General features: G+C 46.6%; 1 protein-coding gene across 1 annotated transcript in view; it reads left to right on the top strand.

The window, feature by feature from the left end:
* Window positions 1-25,150, top strand: part of CCDC187 (coiled-coil domain containing 187) — a 335,108-nt gene that overhangs the window by 206,856 nt on the left and 103,102 nt on the right. Inside the window, exon 14 of the mRNA XM_069609090.1 lies at window positions 24,535-24,611. Within this exon, the coding sequence (XP_069465191.1) occupies window positions 24,535-24,611 (77 nt within the window). The remainder of the gene's footprint in view (window positions 1-24,534; window positions 24,612-25,150) is intronic.

The raw sequence follows: 25,150 nt of genomic DNA, 5'->3' as shown, positions 1-25,150 counted from the left end.
TTGAATAAGGTAACTTAAAAACAGTACTCACGAGGACGAGAAATACCACTTGAATGTCAGCAAGCCCACGAACCCTGTTGATCAAACAGGGACCCAGAAAGGCTATAACAGCAATGGGAGGATAACTAAATACATAAGACTCAAGACAAGGGGCAAGTAGGAATAGTGATTACAGAATAGTGAGGAAAACATAGGCATTCACAACAGCACACCACACCTAATAATCAATGGGAAATAAATGCAGAAGTGCACGAGAAAACATGGAATGGATTCCAAGAGAAAGAAAAGGAACAGGAGCAGGGAAAACGAAATTACAAAGGCAGACTTCCCCCACCCATCCAAGGAAAGAGCAGGAAGCTAAATCTAAAGAGGGAAGACTAAGGCATCAAGGTTTACAGCAGCAAAGGACAAAGTCAAATAAATATAGAACACAGACAAACTGGGCTGCATCAAAAGGGAAAGCACTGAGAAATGTTGCCTGCAAACAGAGGAAGACAGAAAGGGAATCTGGGAAGCAGAAATTAAGCACATACATTCGAAATCCAGGGATAAGGAACAAGGAATAGAAACTTGGAACTAGGCACAAAGCTAAGAACCAGGAACAGGGGACCAGTCACAAACAGGAACACTGCATCAATGACCAGCGCTGGACTGAAGCAAACTGAGGCTTTTAAAGTTGCTTAACGAGCACACGCCTCAGGTGTGCTGCTTGCTGCACCTGCAGCCACAGGTGTTGCCTATCTTCCACCCAGCCCTGTCCTGCAAGAGTGGAGATTAAGCTGTTGGCCAGGCATTCTGGGAAGCATAGTCATTTGATTAAAGCAGCATACTGGCTGCCAAAAACCTGTTAATAGATCCGGAAGGGAAGTAGCTTGGAAAATAAGAATTTAGCGCTCCCAATTCATCACAGCACTGTAGCATAAGGTTCGGAAGGAAAGTCCACTAGGGAATAAACCCCAAATCATGCCCCCAAGTGGTGGGAATGGGAGCGAAGGGAGCGAATCGTGACAATATGTCTATGCAAGCAACACGTTTTTTGGACTGGCCATAAAAAAAGATCGAACACTGAATTACAGGTAATGTAATCTCCTCCGCTCTCCAAAGAACACTAAAATGTTTCTATGCAAGCCAGAAGTATTTAGTCTGGCCACAAAAGATGGTGCTCTCATTTACAAATACTGAATGTAATCGCCTGCCTGCTTCTACCTACAAACAAGATTGTGTTGCTTTTTTCCTGCAATGCACATGGTTTATGTCATGAGAGTTGGTCACTGGGGTTCTCTCCTCTACAATGGCACACTGAGTTAGAGCCACTGAATATAATCTCCTCCTACTTGCAAGAGAATTCTAAGACTTTTCTATGCAAACAACACATATTTGGACTGGCCACAAAAAAATGGCACACTCAGTTACAGAAACTGAATGTAATTTCCTCCTACCTGCAAAATAATTCAAAGACTTTTTCACACAAGCAATAAGTATATGTACTAGCCACAAAAATATGACATGCTTCTCATTTGCAAAAGGAATTCTAAGACTTCTCATTTGCAACTTTGCAAGAAAAATGTGGACCAGTGACAGAATGAGGGAACACTCAGTCACAGACACTTAATGTAACCTCCTGGATGCCAGTGGCTGAGCCAGGGAGGATGACAGGGGGAGGCCGTCACTCTCCCGGCTCATCTCTGGTGCCCAGTGTGCCACCATCCTCCAGCTGGCGCCATATTAGCCGATCCCCACTCCCTTGGCACCAAAAGCTGCCTCCACTACTGCTGGGTGCAATTGCCTCCAAACAGTTCTGTGATTCTGTTCCCATCAATCTGACAGGCAGTTAGATGTGCATTTATGCCATGGAAGATGGTTACTGGGATTATCTCCTCCCAGAATGCACACTGATTACAGCCACTGAATTTAATCTTCTCCTCTCACCCAAGAATTCTAAGACTTTTCTATACAATTAACAAGTATTTGGAACGGCCACAAACAAGATGGCACATTGAGTTACATCCACTGATTATAAAATTCTCCTGCCTCCAAAGAATTCTAAGGCTTTTCTGTAAAAACAACAAGTATATGGACTGGCCAGAATAAAGATGGCATACTCAATTATAGCATTTTAATGCAGCATCTTGTCTAAAAAAGTTTTCTAAGACCTTTCTTTCACAATAACTTTTGTAAGGGTCTCAGTGTAGCAGTAAAATACCTGCTAAAAGACAATCTGTAAATATTATTAACAAAAGCGGTAAATGTAGGCACACCATACAATAACATCTTTACCACCATGTATGTAAAGGTATTTTCCCGGATGCAAAAACAGTCAGACACCACACCCGGAAAAAAACAGAAGTGCAATTCTGCATCCAGAAATAGCGATACAGGAAATGAAAATTCTGCATTTCCGGAAAAGAACACAAGTTTGTGCAGCACTTACAGGAAGGCAATTCCCAGTGAATCTGACCCCTTTCATAGAGATGAGAAGGACGGCGTGGATGTATGCCACTAGGTTTTCACCTGATGTGCAGGAGCAGATCCTGGATCTGCCCTTCAAGGTCTGTCCTTTGAGAGCATGGGCCTTTTTCTTTCGTCGACGGATAATGAGTTGACAAAGAAAGAAACCATCCACTCAAACTGCCAAGTCCTTGCCCATCCTGACAAAACCTGGACAGAAATCCTTCCCTCGATCTCAGGGCAGGACTGAGTTCAAACCCTCCACTTTATTTGGCTTCAAGGGGTTTCAGGACTGCGGTACACAGAGGCCTGACAGGTCATACAGCGACAACAGGAGGAAGCAGCAGAGGACTTTGTGCAGGTTTTTCTGCTCCCTCTCCCCTGTCCTTAACTCCAAAAAGCAGTGACATCAAGGTCGGTGAACACAGCTCGCCTGTGGGGGGGTCATCTGGCTCTTTTCAGGGAAACCTGTTAGTGTCTTTTCAACGACTTCTGGATCCTATCAGTAGTCTCCACAGTCTTCAGTCTTCCTCTTTCTTTGCCTATGCCATCCTCTTCTCCTCTGTGTCAGATCGGGTCCCTGGCTCTTCTAAGGGAGGTCCTTTCGCTCTTGGAGATGCTTTCGATAGAACTGGTTCCTCTTTCAAACAGGGGCTTCTGCGGTACCCAAGAACAACCAGACTGGCCTAAAGGGTGTCCTGGACCTGTCATTTCTAAATCTGTCTCTACCGCTGGAACGTTTCAAGATAATTACTCCCGTGCACATAGCCAAGTCTCTGTGTGCAGAGGACTGGATGTGTTCCCTGGACCTCAAGGATGCGTACCTGCATGTACCAATTTTATCAACCGCATCGGATGTTTCTGCGGTTCACGATTATGTCATACCACTTTTAGTACAAGGTTCTGCCCTTCCTCCTGAACTCGGCCCCTTGTTTATTCACGAAGTTGATGAACGCAGTGGCATGCCTTCTGTGCTTGGAGGGCCATCATCTGTACCCTTATTTGGACAACTGGTGAGGGTCGGGTCACCTGAGGTGGTGTTGCACTCCTGCCAGAGATTGGTGGATATCCTTCATCAGCTGGGGTTCTCCCTCAGCTAGAGGAAGTCACAGTTGTGCCCATCTCAGGATTTAGTCTTCCTAGGGGTGTGTTCGGACTCTACGTTTCAGTGGGTGTTCTCTACGCCCGAGAGGCTTCTGCCCCTCTGCAAGGCGGTGGGACACTTTCTGGGCAACTCGACCACCTCGGCATGCTGTTCCAGTATAATGTGGACCTGATGGCCTCCTGTGTGCTCACTGTACAGAATGGTCACCTCAAGATGAGGCACCTCCAGCTCCACCTGGCGGCCAATTGGGATCAGGAGATGGGGTCTCAGTCAGACAGGATCCCAGTACCACCACTCCTACTGCCCAATCTTTTTTGGTGGATGATGGATGGCAATGTTTCAGTGGGACCCCCCTTCAGATGACCAGAGCCTACCATTGGGTGACAACACTTTCGGGCTCGGGGGATACTTTGGAAGGCTACGCTATTCATGGCACATGGTCCAGGATGGAAGTCCTCTGGCATATCAGGGGGACAGCAGTGTAAAAGCACTTGGGGTTCGCGGACCTGGATCTGTTTGCATCCCCTCTGAAATCCAAGTGCCCCCAGTTTGCTTCATGGGCAGGACGGGGTCAGGGGTTTCTGGGAGATGCCTTCCAAAAACTTGTTGGACAGCCACAGCTATGCATTCCCACCCACCCCTCCACAGGTTTTGGACTTTGGTGGGTTGCAGCCTCATCCTGATTGCCCCCCACTGGCCGTGGAGACCCTGGTTTTCGGATCTGCTGCAGTTGTGCTCCCAGGGTCCTCTTCACCTTCCGATCTCCAGCAGGGGATTCCTGGTGCAGCTGGCGGCCTGGTTCCTGACCAGCTGAGGCTTCAACATGCTCAATTTTCCGATGACAACTGGGACATCATTCAGCAGCCCAGAAGGCCCTCAACTCGGTCCCAGTATAAGAGTAAATGGACTAGGTTCCGCCATTGAGCTTGTGAAAAGGGTCTGGACCCTGTCACCTGTCCTCTGGAAGACGTACTGGCATTCAGGTGGATACTTGCAGCACTTATTTGGCAGCCATTGGGGCTTAGAAGAATTCCCCTGAGCATGTGTTTTCTGCAGCCAACTCAGTGATTAAGGCCCACCGTAAGGGGTTGTCTAGGCTTTTTCTACCAGTGCATAGGCCGCACCCAGTTTGGGACCTCAATGTGGTTCTTGCAGCTTTGCAGCGCAAGCCTTTTGAGCTAATGGCCTCTGTGCACATCCACTTGGTGACACTAAAGACAGTTTTACTGGTGGCTCTCAACTCTGCCCTCAGTGTTAGTGAGCTGCAGGCGTTGTCCTTGTGCATGTCTTTCATCACTTACAATGACATGGTTATCTTGCGCACTCACCCAAACTTCTTGCATAAGGTGTTGTCTCTGTTCCATCTGAATCAGGAGATTTGTCTGCCAGTGTTCTTCCCAAACCTGCTGTCAGAGGCAGAGAGGGCCCTGCATTCCTTGGACCTCAAGAGGGTCCTCATATTTTATCTCTCTCAGACGAAATGCTTCAGAAAGTGTGGAGCATTGTTTGTGACATTTGGGGGCTCCTTCCCCGGCTCTCAGGCTTCTAAGGCTTCCATCGGCCGTTTGATGGTCCGGGCCATTTCCGAGGCATACACGGCCATGGGCAGACCTATTCCTGAGAGAATTCATGCCCATGCAGTCATCAGCAAGGTGGCTACTTGGGCCACTCCGTCGGCCTTCTGTAAGCACTACTCTAAAAAACCTTTTTGATTCATCCTAGATATTAGGCAGATTATCACAGCTCCGCCCTTGTTCGGTGGAATCGCCCACAATGATGGAGGAACGGGGATGGGACCTATGAGTAATTAAAGTTACTCACCATAGGGACTAGAGTACTCATAGTCCTTAGTCCCCTTTGATCCCACCCGCCTTCCCCTGCTAGTATGCCAATGGCTAATCTGTAATAGGCGTAGCCAATTATCTAAGCGTCCGATGTGTTCAAAGGGGACTGAGGTGAGGCACCGGAGGGCAGGGCTTCCGGGGGGGCATTCCCATTCCCAAGGCCACACTCTGTGCGCTACACTAAATTTAAAGGGGTAGCAAAATGTTTTGCTGCCAAAGGTTCCAGTACTGTCCCCATGTTGGACGACGCCCACAAGGATGGACAAAAGGGGACTAAGGACTATGACCACTGCAGTCACTTCAGTGAGTACCTTTAATTTCCTCACTCAAAAGCCTTGCAAGTAGCTCTTCGGGATGACCAGGGAGAGGAGGAAACAGACAGTCCACTATGCAGACCTACTGGAGTTGCCAAATATAACTCTGATGATGACCAGGGAGACACTGGAGTGTGGTCATCTGATTCACATAGGCCCGACAATATTGGAAAACAAGTGGCTGCTGCAGTCTTTTCTTCACTTGCACCCCACTTGCCAGCTGTGAGCACGGAAGCCACCAACCAACAAAAGGTAGTTGAGGCCCAACACCAGGCAGTCATCCAATGTCGCCAAGAGACAGAGAACAGACTAAAGCTGTAGGAGGACTTGTTAAATGTACACCCCCTTGTCCTGCAGGACATCCAAAAGGCCATTATGTGTCATGGGAAGAAGAAAGGACAGCACATGGCATGTCTGTGTGGGAAACTGGACAGCATGGTGCTGTCACCCGCGGGAGCGAGTGCATGAGGGAGAGCACTGGGGTTACCAACCAGGGCGTTGGACTAATGTCTGCCATTTTAAATCATGTGGAGAGGACACTAGTCCAATTAAAACCCTTGGCAAACCCAACCCAACACCATCCGCCTGAGGCAACACCAGAGATGTATCTGTCCCCTGCAGCCCACCCCATAGATCCAAGAGACAATCATGCGCCAACACCCCAAGCCCACCTGGCAAGGGGAAGACACCTCAGGGCAAATGAGGATGGTTGCTTATTGTTAAGGAGGGAGGTAAAGGGCTGTATTAGGGAGGTGGCATTTGAGGGGTGTGTTGGTGAGAGGGGAGGTTGATCAGTGTGTTGGGGAGGGCGGAGAGGGGTGGTTAATTGGGGCATGCATCCACTGCTAGATGTTCTGTTGAATAAAGGGTGTTAAGATAGAAACATTGTATGTGTTTAGTCATTATTTCACACTTTAATCTTGTTTAGTGATTATAGTATTGAATTTGTGCTTGCTCACATTGCCTGATACTGCACAATTCAAACACAGTACTGTCCCATTTTGATCATTGGCCAGCCACACATACACTCAGTAAAATGAGGCCACTAAATGCTGTCTTGTGAGCCGCCCTTCCCGCACATCCCATGCTGGCCGTATGGATGGAACTTCATCTTCATCATCATCGTTGTCACTGTTTTATGGGATGATGGCCTTCTCAGGCATTGGCACGTTACGCTGTAATCACAGATTGTGAAGCATGCAACATGCTATAATGATGTGACCAACCTTGTTGGGGGCATACATCAGTGATCCACCAATCCTCTATAGACAACGGAACCTGGCTTTAAGTAACCCAAAGGACTGCTCTATGACCCTGCATGTTCGTTTGAGTATTGCATTATAGCACCTCTCCGCAGGCCTCTTATGTTTCGGTATGGGGTAAGGAGCCATGGCAGGAGATTATAGCCGGAGCTAGCTGTAAGGATGTGGGCGAGACATTACTCAATGCATGCATTTCGCTTGTGTAACAACCCACATATAGGGATGTTGTCTATGCATGACTGGGTGCATGGAGCCTGGGTGTGAGATTTCTGAGATGATGTGGCTGTACATTTGTGACTTTTTATGGCTGTTTTAGGTCCTCTATTAAAAGTTTACCCCTTTGGTGTGGGACACAACACTTGTGTTTTGCTTACCTCGGAGCAATGTCCTTTGTCCGCTGTGTGTGACCATGTACGCAGGAAAGTTACTGTTTCGCAGTACCATGGAGTCATGTGTAGAGCCAGGAAACCTTACACAGCAGCGTATAATGGTCATGTCGGCATCACATATCATTTCCACATTCAGTGTATGCTGCTGCTTCCTTTTCCTGTACACTTGCTCCGTCGCATGATGGAGCACAAGTGGCACATGTATGCAGTCCAAGGCACCAATTATTTTTGGAAATTGTGTGACTTCATAGAAGTGTCATTTCATTGCAATTATACCCCCTTGGGTCGTTAATATTTAATTATTTTTGTATTATTATTATAGCATTAATTGAGCGCGGACCTAGCTTTGAGAAGCAAAGGAGCACTTTACAGAGGTATACAACAATACAGATACATCATGGAGCACTTTACAGAGGTATACAACAATACAGATGCACAATGGAAACAGAACAGATATACAGCGGGGTAGGATACATAGGGGCACAGCTGAGGGGTACAGCTGTACAGGGTGGTGGGGAAGAGAGGGGTGGGTAGCGTCTAACGAGTCAGGTGGCACGGGGGGCAATGTGATGGCCTAGGTGTTGAGGAGGGGACATTCCTTGAAGAGGTGGGTCTTGAGTTCTTTTCTGAATTCTAGGAGCGTGGTGGTGAGTCTGATGCTGATGGGGAGGAAGTTCCATAGTCTTGGGGAGTAGGCAGAGAAAGCTTGTTTTCTGGTCCTTTCCTTTTTCCAGCAGCTTATTTCAAGTCTGCCTGCGTTCTGGCTTCTGGTGGTGTGTTGTCCGTCGGAGATGCTGAGTTTCTCTGAGGGATGTATATGAATTGATCTTTTCACAATGGATCGCGGGAGACCTTTTCACAATTGATCGTGAAATTAAGGTCAATTATGACATGTATGTGGGGGGAAACCCCCGAAACCCCCCACTCAATCCAAAACCCCCACAACCACCTACCCAATCCCATTATATTATTTATTGCCCCAAAGCCACCCCATATATCCATATATATATATATATATATAGCTAAAGGTCAATTGTGCAGAAGGTCAATTAAGACCACTATTATTAGGTCAATTAGGACAAAAGGTCAATTTGGGTAATACCTCTCTGAGAGGTAGCTGGGTGACTTGAGGGCGACTGCCTTATAGATGATGCAGCCAGACTTGAAGGTGATTTGTGCGTGCAGTGGAAGCCAGTGAAGGCCGGTGAGGGCCAGGGCGATGTGGTCATATTTGCGTAGACCCTTGATGAGGCGTGCAGCAGTGTGTAGGACACTTCTCAGGAGCACAAGGGAGGATGACGGGAGGCTTTCGAGGAGGGCATTGTCCCTATCCAGGTGGGATAGGACCAGTGCTTGAACGGTGAATCTAAAGCTGTCCAGAGGGATGAAGGGCTTGCATTTCCACAGGAGGCAGAGCTGAAACCAAGCTTTCTGACTTCTCTTAGCTCTGTGTGTCTTGAAACAGAGGTGTTTGTCGATGTAGCACTCGAGGAACCTGGCGCAGGAGGTAAGCTCAGGTGGGAAGCCCTCGAGGTTAATGGTTGATAGCCAGGTCTGTATGTTTGGTTTTTTGGTGTTATTGGTGAGGAGTAGGAATTCAATCTTGGAAGGGTTAAGCTTCAAGCATGCCCTGGACATCCAAGACTAAGGGCCTCATTACACGGTAGGCGGAGGACCAAGGTGCTATTAGCACCTTGGTCCATGCCGGTAAAATACCTGCACCGCCTTGGAGGAAAGGGGAATTACCGCCCTATTCCAAGGTTGGCGGGCCGGTAATTCCCCCTTACCCCATTGCCCTTCCCCATTCCCATTTTTGCCCCATAGGGATCTATGGAAATGGGGAAGGCGCTAATTACGGTGCCGCAAATTGCGGTACCGTAATTAGCATCCTGGTCCCTTTGCGGGTTGGTTTTTAACGCCTGCTAAACAGCAGGCGTTAAAGTACCAACCCGCAAAGGGACCTCGTAGTAAGGTGGTAAGGGTTTACCGGTACCGGTGCCCTTACCGGTACCGGTAAACCCTTACTGCCGTCCATGTAATGAGACCCTAAATCAGCAAGAGGCAGGTGTTGAGCCTGTGATGTACTTGATGGAGTCTGTCTTGATGTATAGTTGTGCCGTCAGCGTATTGGATGTGGCTGTTGTGTGTGGCTAGGAGGGCTCCCAGCAGCTCCATGTATAGATTGAAGATCACTGGGTAGAGCCGGACTTCACAGGTGATGGGTAGCATTGGCTATCTAGAAGAGTCCATCTGAACAAACTGCTGGCAGTTGACAAGGTAGGACTTGAGCCAGCATATGACAAGGTCGTTCATCCCTGTGCACTGATGTAGGGTGTCTGTGAGTGCCTGGTGGTCTGTGTCAAAAGCGGCCAAGAGGTTGAGTGGAACCAGGAGGCAGGACTGGGCATTGTCAAGGATGTTGAGGGCGTTGTCGACCACCTGTATGGTTGCTGTTTCTATGCTGCATCTGGGTCTGAACCTGGATTGGTAGATTTGGAGGAGATTGTTGGTGTCGAAATGTTGATGCAGTTGCACGACTACCGCTTTCTCAATGATCTTGCCTAGGATGATGGGGCAATAATTACCTACATTTTAAGGATCCAGAGTGGGTTTCTTTAGTAGAGGGAGGATATTTCCAGTCTTTAGGGTCGACGGGAAGGTGCCTTGAGTTAGGGAGCTATTGATGATCTCCAGGTATTGAAGAAGAGCTTCTGCCTGGAGGGCCCTGAAGATGGATGCTGGGAAGATGTCTTCTGTATATGATGTGGTTTTTAGGGCGGCCAGGGTTTCTACCAGATCCTCTGTAGAGAGTGTCTTGAATGTTGTCTAGGGTATGGCGATTTGACAAAAAAGGAACATGAGGTGGATGTGTGGATGCAGAGCTGGTGTTTATGTGCTGGCAAATCTTGCTGATTTTGACGATGAAGAAGACGTTGATGTCGTTAGTCGGGGAAATACATGCTGCTGCATGTTATAGTAGGGCAGCCAACAACTGTGTCAGTTGTTGGCTGCCCTATCTCTGCCTTATTCTTGAAAATGTGGGCTGGGTCATGTCATGCACCATGTTGGCAGTGTACTGATAGCTGCCGGTCGCAGGAATGTGTAGCACAGACACTAATGGCAGTAGAGGGGTGAAGGCAGATTTGGATGTCGATTTGGCTCGGAAGGTCATTCCGAATGAGCTGTAGTACATGGAATATGATTGGCCTGCCTATCCAATAAATCCTCCGGATTGGTGTTTCTGTTAGTGCCTACGGAGTTATTCTGATCCTGGGCATTGGGGGCTTCCATTTTCCTCATTCTTGTTGGCCAATTTGCTGCATGAGTGCCGCATTCCTCTGGCCATCAAAAAGCAGGTTCAGCTCCCATGGGTATATTGGCAGTGCTCCACTGAACTGAATGTTGCTGTGGGTCTTGGGAGTGGTCTTATGTAGGCTTCTTATGTTGGGAGGGTGGGGTATTTTTACCTGTGATTGATTTTACTACACCTGCCCTTCATTTCCAATTGCTTTTTCATGCTGGTAATTTCTTGTGGTTGTTTGTGCGTCGTTTTTCCTAGTAATAGTAGTCGGAATTATGTGGTAAATTCTACATCCAATATTGCCCACTCTTCACATCCAGTATTGTGCGGTGCAGTAAGGTATGGCTACTGCATCTGTTGTTTTTTAATGCCTTGTCTCAGGTATTTTCGTATGCGGTAACTGACTCGTAATCATGCAGTATTTAGCCCGCCTGTTTTACCATTTCCGCCACGGTCGTTATCTGTCCCGAAGTCTTTTCTACAGAGCAGGAAGTATTTGGACTTTCCACAAAAAGACAACACACTTTGTTACAGCCACCAAATGCAGTCGTTTGCCTAAAAGGTTTTCTAAGACTTTTCATTCACAACAATAATGTGAATTTCTGTCTTGCAAAGTAAGTAGTAATCCCCTAAAATGCCCTTCCTATTCAAATGTTCTCCTTCAATTAAGTCCCATTTAAACTGTTTATCCAGCAACAAAGGTCTAATTCAATGTTTTACCAATTCCTTAATTAAATCCTATTTTAATGTTCTTCCTCTGCCTCAACCAAATCCTATTAGCACATGGAATGCGTTATTGACCTCTTTTCAGACAATCGGGATGCTCAGAGTGCAGTCAATAACTGCTGGTATTGACTGCATTCTGAATATTATGACTTCAATAGCAGGCAGGGAAACAGCAATGCAACTTCCAGGTAGGTTTTTGTTTAACAAAACACTCCCTCTCTGGGATGATCTTTTTTTCCCACTGCAACAACCAATGTACCACAACAGGAAAGCTAACACATGTCAAAAGCTTGAACTTTCTTAGAGAGAACCCGTTTCTTTTTAAATTACATCGAGTTCATGCTCATGTTAAAACCTTTCCAGTTCAATCAAGATTGCCATAAAAAGCATGACTTTAAAAACCCTTGTTTTTTAAATGTTACAAAAGAAAAGCACAATTAATTTACTAGCACTATGTATTTTACTCACTGTGAAAGGTTTCCTTCTTTACGAACACAACTCGAAACCTATATTGATATTACCAGTGTATGGTAGTAGCCTTATAGTGCTCGGGACAGGTCATTAGTGGGATAATGACCCTTCCCCAACTTACGGTCAGGTCATTATCCTGCGATAATGATCACTTCCTCAGTCTATAAGGCTATATTAATTGTTCGCTTCTCTCTCAACTAAATCATATTAATGTTCTATCCTTCATGTAAAGTCTTTTCTCTTAACTGCTGTCTGACCTCGTTACTGATTCCAAAATCGAGCCTCCCATTCCTATTCAGCCAGAATCACACGACCTAAAAACCACCCACACATTTCAGCAAAGTCAGGTTCATGCGAAATGGCCAAAATGTTGGGGTGTGGTTTGTGCTAAGCACTCAGACTTGTCATGGAGTTGTGGAAACACATCTCGTTAATGATGTGAGGCCCATCAACGCACGCTGAGGATTGCATAATTGCGAGTCAGCACGCATTGACATTAAGGGCCCAATTGATGGAATATTTGCCTGGTTCAAAGTGAATTTTCACTGCTGAAAAGTGACTTTACACTGCTAACACAAAGCATGTTGCATGGAACCGCGCGGTGTATTTTTGCCGGGCATAGTCATTTTTCCAGTACAAAATTACTTTGCCCGGACTTTGCACAGCAAAAATACACTTTGCACAGTTCCATGAATCACGGTTTGTGTCGGCAGTGCAAAGTCACTTTTCAGCAGAGCAAGTTCACTTTGAACCGGGCAAATATTCTATGAATCAGGCCCTAAATCGGCATAGGCAGGTGGGGATTGTGTTCTGGAACTCTTCCGGAGACACTCCAAGCTTACTCAGCAAACGCTGACTTTGCTATCCAAAGCTGCCCTGTCGAATGAAGAAAATATAAGGAAATGTTAATGTTAAAGGTATTTATATAGCGCACCGTCACCCACAGAGTTGGTCTCCAGGCGCTCAGGCGGATCTGTAAATAAAAAGGTGGGGGTGTGGGTTAGTGGGTAGCCTTCACACACTGATGGCCTTTGTCCCAGTTACGTGGGAAGTCCTCCACACACAGCAGTGTCTGACACTCTCACTGTGTAAAAGATAATACACATTTTACCATTGGGTGCAATCCGTCAGGGCCCAGGTCAGGTGACAGTCACTTGCCCTGGAGTGAATGCCGTACTATTTACTCAGCCTTATCATAGCAGGTGGTGAGCATGTGAATATATCGCAGGTAAACATTACATCACCGGTTATTAATGCGGTGTCAACACACAGGAGCAACGCGTTATAAGGCAGGAGGGCGGGACATCCCAGTGACGCAGGCCCCGGAGAAAGCAGGCGTCTGTGCACCTGCCTCTTTGCATGCCAAGCCTGAACCAGGATACAACAGCAGACCGCAGCACATGAAGGAGAAAGGAGCTGGAGGGACCCGCACCTCACACGCAGGAGGAGGCCACCAAGGTTTGGAAAGCTCACCTACTTTTAAAAGGTTTCTCTTTCGTTTGCTGGGGTCACGTGCACCTCTCAAGGTGGACGCCTGCAAGCTACACCTGTCACCCGGGCTGTCTCCAGGCCGCCACTCGACTTTTCCTGCCAGGTTCAAGCGACACATAACTTGAGAACTCATGCTTGGTTTGGAATCCGGCTGTGATTCCAGCCACTAAGGAGAGTACACCCGAAATAGATGTGTATTCATCGGGAATTACAGAGAATTAAAGGAGATACTGCAGGTGAGGGGACCTTTATATTCAAAGTGTAGCATTTTCCTGCCCTTCAGTGTATTAATGTAGATTTAACTATTCTGATTTACCTGTTAGTTTGATCAGTTTGGGGGGGTTGGAGGGGGGGCGATTATTAGTGAAAGTGATAGCGAACCAGGCCGTTTCTTAAAAAATGTCAGCTGATAATGTTATTGATAATTATAAAGTAACTCTCTATGACCAGCTACTGATATGCATATCTCTCTCTCTCTCTCCTTCTCTCTCGCTCTCTCCTTCTCTCTCTCTCTCTCTTTCTCTCTCTCCCTCCTCTCTCTTTTCACCATCTTTCTCTCTCTTCTCTTTCTTTCTCTCGCCTATCTCTCCCTTCCCCCTCTCTCTCTCCCCCGCTTCTCTCTGCTCTCCCATTCTCTCTTTCTCGCTCCTCTCTCCCTATCCCTCTCTCTTCTCTGCCTCTCTCTCCGCAATTCTTCTCTCTCCTCTTTCTCCTCTCTCTCCGCTCTCTCTCGCCATCTCTCTCTTTTTTCGCTCCCCCTCTCTCTCTGTCCTCTTCCTTCTATCTCTCTCTCCTCGCTCTCTCTCTCCCTCCCACCCCTTTCTCTCTTTTCTCCCTCTTTCTCTCTCCTAGCTCTCCTCGCTCTTTTTCTCTCTCCCCTCTCTCTGTGTCTCCTCTCTCCCTCTCTCTCTCTCATCTCTCTCATCTGTCCCTCTCTCTTTCCATCTCTCTCTGGCTCTCCTCCTTCTCCTCTCTCCGCTCTCTCTCTCGCTCTCTCTTCTTGCTCCTTCTCTCTCTCCTTCTTTCCTTCTTCTTCTATCTCTCTCCTTCTCTCCCCTCCCTCTCTCTCTCTCTTTCGCTCTCTCTTTCTCTTTCTATCTCCTCTCTAACTATATCTCCCTTCTCTCTCCCCCTCTCACCTCTGTCTCCTCTCTACTCTTGCTCTCTCTCCTCTCCCTCGCTCTTCTCTCTCCTTCTCCCTACCTCCTTCTCTCCTATATTTCTCTCCCTCGTTCTTCTCTCTCTTTCTCCTCCTTCTCTCTCTATAGTCTCTCTGTGTCTCCCCCTCTCTCTACCCCCACCCTTTCTCTCTCTCCTCTCACTTGATCTTCTCTCTACCACTCTCTTTCTCTCTCTCCCTATCGCTCTCACTTCTATCTCTCCCCCCCCTCTCTCTCTCTCCCTCTATCTCGCCCTCTCTCGTCTCCCTCCGTGGTTACTAGAGACACCCCTGCCATTGCTGATAGTAGGACGACCAGAGGATCTGCAGTGTTTTTTATGGTTAAAAGTAGACTGAGAACAGCAGCAACAGAGACTCCCGATAGAAGGGACTGGTCTGTTTTCTTTATTACTTTGCTGTGGCATGTTCCCTGCAGGATTATCACTGTCACACTGGGGGGACATTGTTTGCATGAGGAGGAGTGCGGGCTCTGGCTAGACTCTGCAGGCGCGCTGTGGTTCCGACAGACCTTGTAAGGCACTAGAGGGCCAGGCCACAGGGTTTAAAGTGTTGCTATTTTTGTTAATTATTAGTGTTTGTGCACATTGTAACAGTACAGGTCACAACACTACCAACCAATCATTAGCAAGCTTGCAAATTAAACACTGCTTCGGTGCTCACCGAAGACATAGATCACTGGATTTAATTGGAAAGTGAACCTTTCCAAGAAGGAAGGACATTTCGACAGACATGTGCATTCTCAGCAAAAAAAAGAGGAAAGTATATAATTGTACTAACATTGTAAAATGACTCTTTTTAAAACTTTACAATGTTCATTTCTAACAATAACTTCCAGAATATATTGCGGTCATACTAAGAACGTTGCATTTATCTTACTGAGAACAGCACATTATCAAACCCTAGAATAACTGTAAACAGTATAACATGATAGACGGTTATCATTCCACGATAAACAGTGTGATACTCTCCTTTGCAACTTTTTCAAAATACCCCTATGAAAAAGGTGACAAATGGAACGCACCAATGAGGGTTCCAGGCTGCTTTACATAAAATGAAAGAACATTTGAGGACATAATAATGAGCACAGATGTTTACATTTGACAAAGATGTATGTGAGCAAAGGGTTGAGTGCTTGAATCAAGACGTACATAACGAACACGGAACTTGGTACTCTTCTAATATTTCACATCACTCATTATAATATTAAAGTGTTTGTAGCCATGAACCATATATACACATTCAAGACAACTTCAGGATTGGGATCTGAGTATAACATGGCTGCAGCATCCACAGTGTTTCCTCTCCCTGAAAGCTAGGAGCTCTACAGAATTTTAGTTTTGATGGAGGTGAGTGTGGAAGCTGGATCCCACACCAAGGATGTCTGGAGATGTGCACATGCCCAGTACACAATGCACAAGCATCCTTATAGAATTACAGAGATACGATTGCTCAGACACCTGCGGCCTTGCTCAGACACCTGCGGCCTTGCCCAGTACACAATGCACAAGCATCCTTATAGAATGACATGGGTAGGATTGCTCAGACACCTGCGGCCTTGCTCAGTACCCAATGCACAAGGATCCTTACAGAATGACATGGGTAGGATTGCTCAGATACCTGAGGCCTATGCCCAGTACCCAATACACAAGCATCCTCATAGAATTACAGAGATACGATTGCTCAGACACCTGCGGCCTATGCCCAGTACCCAATGCACAAGCATCCTTATAGAATTACATGGATAGGATTGCTCAGATACCTGAGGCCTATGCCCAGTACCCAATGCACAAGCATCCTTATAGAATGACATGGGTAGGATTGCTCAGATACCTGAGGCCTATGCCCAGTACCCAATACACAAGCATCCTCATAGAATTACAGAGATAGGATTGCTCAGACACCTGCGGCCTTGCCCAGTACCCAATGCACAAGCATCCTTACAGAATGACATGGGTAGGATTGCTCAGATACCTGCGGCCTATGCCCAGTACCCAATACACAAGCATCCTCATAGAATTACAGAGATACGATTGCTCAGACACCTGCGGCCTTGCCCAGTACCCAATGCACAAGCATCCTTACAGAATGACATGGGTAGGATTGCTCAGATACCTGAGGCCTATGCCCAGTACCCAATACACAAGCATCCTCATAGAATTACAGAGATACGATTGCTCAGACACCTGCGGCCTATGCCCAGTACCCAATGCACAAGCATCCTTATAGAATTACATGGATAGGATTGCTCAGATACCCGAGGCCTATGCCCAGTACCCAATGCACAAGCATCCTTATAGAATGACATGGGTAGGATTGCTCAGATACCTGAGGCCTATGCCCAGTACCCAATACACAAGCATCCTCATAGAATTACAGAGATAGGATTGCTCAGACACCTGCGGCCTTGCCCAGTACCCAATGCACAAGCATCCTTACAGAATGACATGGGTAGGATTGCTCAGATACCTGCGGCCTATGCCCAGTACCCAATACACAAGCATCCTCATAGAATTACAGAGATACAATTGCTCAGACACCTGCGGCCTTGCCCAGTATTCCAATGCACAAGCATCCTTATAGAATTACATGGGTAGGATTGCTCAGATACCTGCGGCCTTGCTCAGACACCTGCGGCCTTGCCCAGTACACAATGCACAAGCATCCTTATAGAATGACATGGGTAGGATTGCTCAGACACCTGCGGCCTTGCTCAGACACCTGCGGCCTTGCCCAGTACCCAATGCACAAGCATCCTTATAGAATTACATGGGTAGGATTGCTCAGACACCTGTGGCCTATGCCCAGTACCCAATGCACAAGCATCCTTATAGAATGACATGGATAGGATTGCTCAGATACCCGAGGCCTATGCCCAGTACCCAATGCACAAGCATCCTTATAGAATGACATGGGTAGGATTGCTCAGACACCTGCGGCCTTGCCCAGTACCCAATGCATAAGCATCCTTATAGAATGACATGGGTAGGATTGCTCAGACACCTGCGGCCTTGCCCAGTACCCAATACACAAGCATCCTCATAGAATGACATGGGTAGGATTGCTCAGATACCTGCGGCCTATGCCCAGTACCCAATACACAAGCATCCTTATAGAATGACATGGGTAGGATTGCTCAGATACCCGCGGCCTATGCCCAGTACCCAATACACAAGCATCCTTATAGAATGACATGGGTAGGATTGCTCAGATACCTGCGGCCTATGCCCAGTACCCAATACACAAGCATCCTTATAGAATGACATGGGTAGGATTGCTCAGACACCTGCGGCCTTGCCCAGTACCCAATGCACAAGCATCCTTATAGAATGACATGGGTAGAATTGCTCAGGTACCCACGGCCTATGCCCAGTACCCAATACACAAGCATCCTTATAGAATGACATGGGTAGGATTGCTCAGATACCTGCGGCCTATGCCCAGTACCCAATGCATAAGCATCCTTATAGAATGACATGGGTAGGATTGCTCCGATACCTGCGGCCTATGCCCAGTACCCAATACACAAGCATCCTTATAGAATGACATGGGTAGGATTGCTCAGACACCTGCGGCCTTGCCCAGTACCCAATGCACAAGCATCCTTATAGAATTACAGAGATAGGATTGCTCAGACACCTGCGGCCTATGCCCAGTACCCAATGCACAAGCATCCTTATAGAATTACATGGATAGGACTGCTCAGATACCCGAGGCCTATGCCCAGTACCCAATGCACAAGCATCCTTATAGAATGACATGGGTAGGGTTGCTCAGACACCTGCGGCCTTGCCCAGTACCCAATACACAAGCATCCTCATAGAATGACATGGGTAGGATTGCTCAGATACCTGCGGCCTTGCCCAGTACCCAATGCACAAGCATTCTTATAGAATGACATGGGTAGGATTGCTCAGATACCCGCGGCCTATGCCCAGTACCCAATACACAAGCATCCTTATAGAATGACATGGGTAGGATTGATCAGATACCTGCGGCCTATGCCCAGTACCCAATACACAAGCATCCTTATAGAATTACATGGGTAGGATTGCTCAGACACCTGCGGCCTTGCCCAGTACCCAATACACAAGCATCCTCATAGAATGACATGGGTAGGATTGCTCAGATACCTGCGGCCTTGCCCAGTACCCAATGCACAAGCATCCTTATAGAATGACATGGGTAGGATTGCTCAGGCACCTGCGGCCTTGCCCAGTACCCAATGCACAAGCATCCTTATAGAATTACATGGGTAGGATTGCTCAGATACCTGCGGCCTATGCCCAGTACCCAATACACAAGCATCCTCATAGAATTACAGAGATACGATTGCTCAGATACCTGCGCCCTATGCCCAGTATCCCGTGCACAAACATCCTTATAGAATGACAGAAATACAATTACTCAGATACCAGCGGCCTATGCCCAGTACCCAATACACAAGCATCCTTATAGAATGACATGGGTAGGATTGCTCATATACCTGAGGCCTATGCCCAGTATCCCAATGCATAAGCATCCTTATAGAATGACATGGGTAGGATTGCTCAGATACCTGCGCCCTATGCCCAGTACCCAATGCATAAGCATCCTTATAGAATTACATGGGTAGGATTGCTCAGACACCTGCAGCCTTGCCCAGTACCCAATACACAAGCATCCTCATAGAATGACATGGGTAGGATTGCTCATATACCTGAGGCCTATGCCCAGTATCCCAATGCATAAGCATCCTTATAGAATGACATGGGTAGGATTGCTCAGATACCTGCGGCCTATGCCCAGTACCCAATGCATAAGCATCCTTATAGAATGACATGGGTAGGATTGCTCAGATACCTGCGGCCTATGCCCAGTACCCAATGCATAAGCATCCTTATAGAATTACATGGGTAGGATTGCTCAGACACCTGCGGCCTTGCCCAGTACCCAATACACAAGCATCCTTATAGAATGACATGGGTAGGATTGCTCATATACCTGAGGCCTATGCCCAGTATCCCGTGCACAAACATCCTTATAGAATTACATGGGTAGGATTGCTCAGATACCTGCGGCCTATGCCCAGTACCTAATACACAAGCATCCTTATAGAATGACATGGGTAGGATTGCTCATATACCTGAGGCCTATGCCCAGTATCCCGTGCACAAACATCCTTATAGAATTACAGAAATACGATTACTCAGATACCCGAGGCCTATGCCCAGTACCCAATGCACAAGCATCCTTATAGAATGACATGGGTAGGATTGCTCAGATACCCGCGGCCTATGCCCAGTACCCAATACACAAGCATCCTTATAGAATGACATGGGTAGGATTGCTCAGGTACCCGCGGCCTATGCCCAGTACCCAATACACAAGCATCCTCATAGAATGACATGGGTAGGATTGCTCAGACACCTGCGGCCTTGCCCAGTACCCAATGCACAAGCATCCTTATAGAATGACATGGGTAGGATTGCTCAGACACCTGCGGCCTATGCCCAGTACCCAATACACAAGCATCCTTATAGAATGACATGGGTAGGATTGCTCAGACGCCTGCGGCCTTGCCCAGTACCCAATGCACAAGCATCCTTATAGAATGACATGGGTAGGATTGCTCAGACACCTGCGGCCTTGCCCAGTACCCAATGCACAAGCATCCTTATAGAATTACATGGGTAGGATTGCTCAGATACCTGCGGCCTATGCCCAGTACCCAATGCACAAGCATCCTTATAGAATGACATGGGTAGGATTGCTCAGACACCTGCGGCCTATGCCCAGTACCCAATGCACAAGCATCCTTATAGAATGACATGGGTAGGATTGCTCAGATACCTGCGGCCTATGCCCAGTACCCAATACACAAGCATCCTTATAGAATGACATGGGTAGGATTGCTCAGATACCTGCGGCCTTGCCCAGTACCCAATGCACAAGCATCCTTATAGAATGACATGGGTAGAATTGCTCAGGTACCCGCGGCCTATGCCCAGTACCCAATACACAAGCATCCTTATAGAATGACATGGGTAGGATTGCTCAGATACCTGCGGCCTATGCCCAGTACCCAATGCATAAGCATCCTTATAGAATGACATGGGTAGGATTGCTCCGATACCTGCGGCCTATGCCCAGTACCCAATACACAAGCATCCTTATAGAATGACATGGGTAGGATTGCTCAGACACCTGCGGCCTTGCCCAGTACCCAATGCACAAGCATCCTTATAGAATTACATGGGTAGGATTGCTCAGGTACCCACGGCCTATGCCCAGTACCCAATACACAAGCATCCTTATAGAATGACATGGGTAGGATTGCTCAGATACCTGCGGCCTATGCCCAGTACCCAATGCATAAGCATCCTTATAGAATGACATGGGTAGGATTGCTCAGATACCTGCGGCCTATGCCCAGTACCCAATACACAAGCATCCTTATAGAATTACATGGGTAGGATTGCTCAGATACCTGCGGCCTATGCTCAGTATCCCAATGCATAAGCATCCTTATAGAATGACATGGGTAGGATTGCTCAGATACCTGTGGCCTATGCCCAGTATCCCGTGCACAAACATCCTTATAGAATGACAGAAATACGATTACTCCGATACCTGCGGCCTCTGCCCAGTACCCAATACACTAGTATCCTAATAGAATGACATGGATAGGATTGCTCAGATACCTGTGGCCTCTCAAGGAATTCCACAGCTGCAAATTCAAAGAACCAAATGGCAGCGTGATGTACAGTTCGCTGCTGGAGAACCCCAAAAGTAAAAAACAACATTGCATATTACTTAACGCTGCATTGATTTGTATTTTATTTTAATTGTATTTTTTCCATGGTTATTTTTCAGTTATTGTTCAACCCCTGTACACGTGCTGAGAATTTGCTTTGTCACAGTTACTGTCAAACAATCATGTTCTGTAATGTAATCAAGTTTTTATGCCTTGACCAAAAGGTTCATGTCCAGGATTCAAGGTCAAGTATGTATTGAGCAGTTCTTGAATTCCATGGAATGTTTCCCTCGTCTATTACAGTGGCACCCACTAGTTCTACCACCTCCAGGATGTTCGCCCTCCACTGTACTCTTCCTGGGGAGGGTGTGCTCTGTTTTTCCATGATTATTTTTCTTTATATAAAGTGGTAACACAGGATACAAAATGAATGTACCCGGAGTTGGTTTATTTATCTCAACCCAGCATTCAATTTTCAGTGGAGATCTTGAAGGTTTCATTTAGATTTTCCTCTATTTTCCTAAATTCCAATATCCAAGTGCCAGTATTCACCAGGAAGAGTGTGACAATATGTGCCATTTTGCTTGGGCCGCTGCAGCAGAAACATTAATGACTTTGTATGTGTCCATAAGGACAACTACAATATTGTGGACCTTGCTAAGGAGCAACAAAGCGCTGTTCAAAGTGCGGGGCAGGAAACGAGTCAGATTTGCATATTCCATTCATACTTTTGCCTAGGAGCCGGGGGCAACAAGAGGTTCCTTATTGGAGGCAAATGTTTCGGAGGCTTCTCAAAAGAATAGCATTATGTGTAGGCCTTGCAGAGAACTGTGCCTTTCGATCTCAGTCAGTTCTATAGAAATCCTCTGTCACAGAGGCCTTTTGCAGAGCCTAGATAGACTCTGTTCCCAGTGTGGATAGCTACAGCCATCTTCCATTTCAAGTCAAGTGGGGCTAGAGGCCAGGAGGTAACTCTTGTCTTGCCATGCCGCTGAAATGTATAGCACCCAACCAAATTATTGGTAGATAAGAGGGGTTTGGAACCAACAAATCCTGTTCCATTTATGGTCAAGATGGGGGTCACCACAAAGACTGTGATTCTTGCAGCAAAAGAGACTTCGCAAACAGGAATCGGTCAAGCCACCTTCTTTGTAGGTAGAGTGATGGGGTTACTCTACCTGCATGCAATTCGTCTTGCTTTTTGAGGTCATCACCTGCCCGGAAGTTCCCAGAAGGTCTACCTGAATGCTCAACCTGAAATGCCAAAGACTTACAGTTCCAGGCCTACGCCAGTGACCGCTTGTTTGTGATGAATTTTCAGCTATGAAAAGATTGAACACTGAGAGCTCCCACCAGCTCATTTGTACTTGTGGATATCTCATCACCCAGTTTCTGTGAGCAAAACACTGTAAAAAGTCCTGGGCTCCACAGAAAGAAACCACAAAGCCTTAATAAGAACTTAAAAAGCCTTAGTTGTGGTGAATAAAATATAGATTTTAAAGGTTTGGAAAACTAGGAAAAACCATGAATAGAGGAGTGATGAATCAAGGGAATTCATCTCTTTTTCCCAAGGGGGAGGCTCCCCGTTTGGGACTAAGGAAGTGTTCCCGCTATGCAATACCCTCTCTAGGGGACAGAGCAAGCAGGATCCCACTGGTGGTGACCCCCCCTTTGGGGACAAGGAATGTCCAAGTAATGCACCAATTTTTGATTACTTGGGGCTTGAACAAGGTGATCATATACAGGGCCCCTTTAAAGTGGATGGCTTGATTTCTGACCTGCATTTCTTGCTGCCTCTTTGTGAAGATGAGGACCAATGGCATCTCCCCTTTCCTTCCATGGAGGAACCCAAGTACACCTCGCTGCCAGCAGCACATGAGAGTAGCATCTGGAGAGCGAGGCACGAGGAGGAACCATGTTGTTAACGTAGTAGGTCAAAAGTCTGAAGTCTGAAGTGTGAAGTCTGGGAAGCACGTGGAACACTGCCGCATTGTGTAAGGCAGAGGACCCATATAGTCTGGTACCGCTGTAGCAGAAGAAAACAAGCCAAGAGCAGCAGGTCACTGTCCTGCCAGTGTCCTGCCAAAGCGACATCCAGAGCCCATCTGTCCCGATAGTGAGACACCTCTGAGAGAAGCGGAGCTGCACAGAACGGAGTCAGGTCTGAGACATGGAACCACACTGGCCAGACATACCCGGAGGAACACCGCCACTGAAAGAGTGATACGCCACCTCATACCAAGAGTGGATGGAGGTCTACAGCAAAGCCTGGGAAACTTAAAAAGAAAAATAATGAAATCATAAATACAACCGCGTTGTATTTATGATTGTGGTGGCTTTAGCTTTGAGTCTCGCGGGCTCAGCCCGGAAAACTTAAAAAGAAAACTGGTACTTTCGCTTTGAGTCTCGGGAGACTCAAAGTTAAAGCCGCTGCAGTCGGTGCTTATTAAGTAAGTGCTTATTATTTTCTTTTTCCATGAAAACCCCAACAATTATAAATACAACACAGTTGTATTTATAATTGCTGTGGTTTTCTTTTTAAGGTTCCTGAGCTCCCCTGAGCCAGGGGAGCCCGGGAAACCTAGAAAGAAAACCACGGCAATCATAAATACAACGCGGTTGTATTTATAATTGTTGTGGTTTTCATGGAAAAAGAAAATAATAAGCACTTACTGCAGCAGCCTTCCTTCCTGCCTGCATTCTCTGCTATCCAGCAATAATGAAGCAAAAGCCGCTGTAATAAAAACTACCAGCAGGTGGCTTTTGCTTCATTAGTGCCGCAAGGGCAGAGATTAACACAAGCACATGAGGCTCATCCATTTAAGAAAATGGATGCCTCCTAGTGCTTGAAATTAAAGGGGTTTAAACATAATTTGCTCAAACTTTTACATAGGAACCTGTTTTACAAAGATGTTTTAATATATGTTTTGGATTATTGCCCATCTTTTAAGACAATAACATTTGTGAGCGAACTTTCCCTTTAACGGCACGCCCAGCCTTTAACATAAACACTCTGTGTATTATTTTACACTAAATGTTTTTTTTTAATTTAGAGCTTCTCTGACTATTTGCAACGTTTGTTTGCCCAGCCTGACTGTTGATGAGCAGTATTGTGTTGTCATAGTTTGGATGGTGTGTATTGCCTTGTATATCTACACAGTTGACAATGGAGTAGGCTAGCTGAGACCAGATGATTTGTCCATCACATTGTGCCTACACCGGATATATATGTACTTTAGTTTAACCTGTGCCCCCTCACTTTCTCAACAGGAGAAGAGGAGACCAACTTCCGTCATCCAAGAGAGAGTCCTGTGGGTCATCGAATACGTCTTGGTGGGAAACGACAGGTGAAGGTCATTTTTAGAAGTCAGCAATATGGACTGTTCTTTAACTGGTAGAATATCTCACAAGTGGACGTGTTAACTGGTCTTCAAGAAAGTAAATACAGTCTCTCTGCAGAGGAAAGTTGATTTTGTTTGGGGTGGGAATAATTAAGTGCCAGTGACGGATTCTATATGTACATATAATGCATATACACGTATATGCATTATATAAGTACGTGCCTTGTCTTTGTTGCATCACCAGAAGGCGCCTAACTCCTGCCATGCCCAGAAAGAGTCACTTGTGCAATCCGAAAAAAGGAGTTGGCTTTGAAAATGTTGCACCTTCTGGCAGCTGGTTTATCTCGGCACTTGATTCCATTCCTCAGCAAAGTGGCCCATGCTCAGAAAAGCAAAGTAAAAACCTCATAAGCACACATCGCCGTCAGCAGTGTTGAACAGTTTGGCCATCGGTAGAAACCCGTCCACCATCTCAAGGCATACTCAATGTGTATGAGGACCAAGAGACTGAAAAGAGAAACAACTGGCCACAACATCCTGATTTT

This window comes from Ambystoma mexicanum, chromosome 8 (genome assembly GCF_040938575.1).
Source record: "Ambystoma mexicanum isolate Mex_15411 chromosome 8, UKY_AmexF1_1, whole genome shotgun sequence".
NCBI classification, from domain to species: domain Eukaryota; kingdom Metazoa; phylum Chordata; class Amphibia; order Caudata; family Ambystomatidae; genus Ambystoma; species Ambystoma mexicanum.
This window is presented reverse-complemented; position numbering and strand designations above follow the sequence as displayed.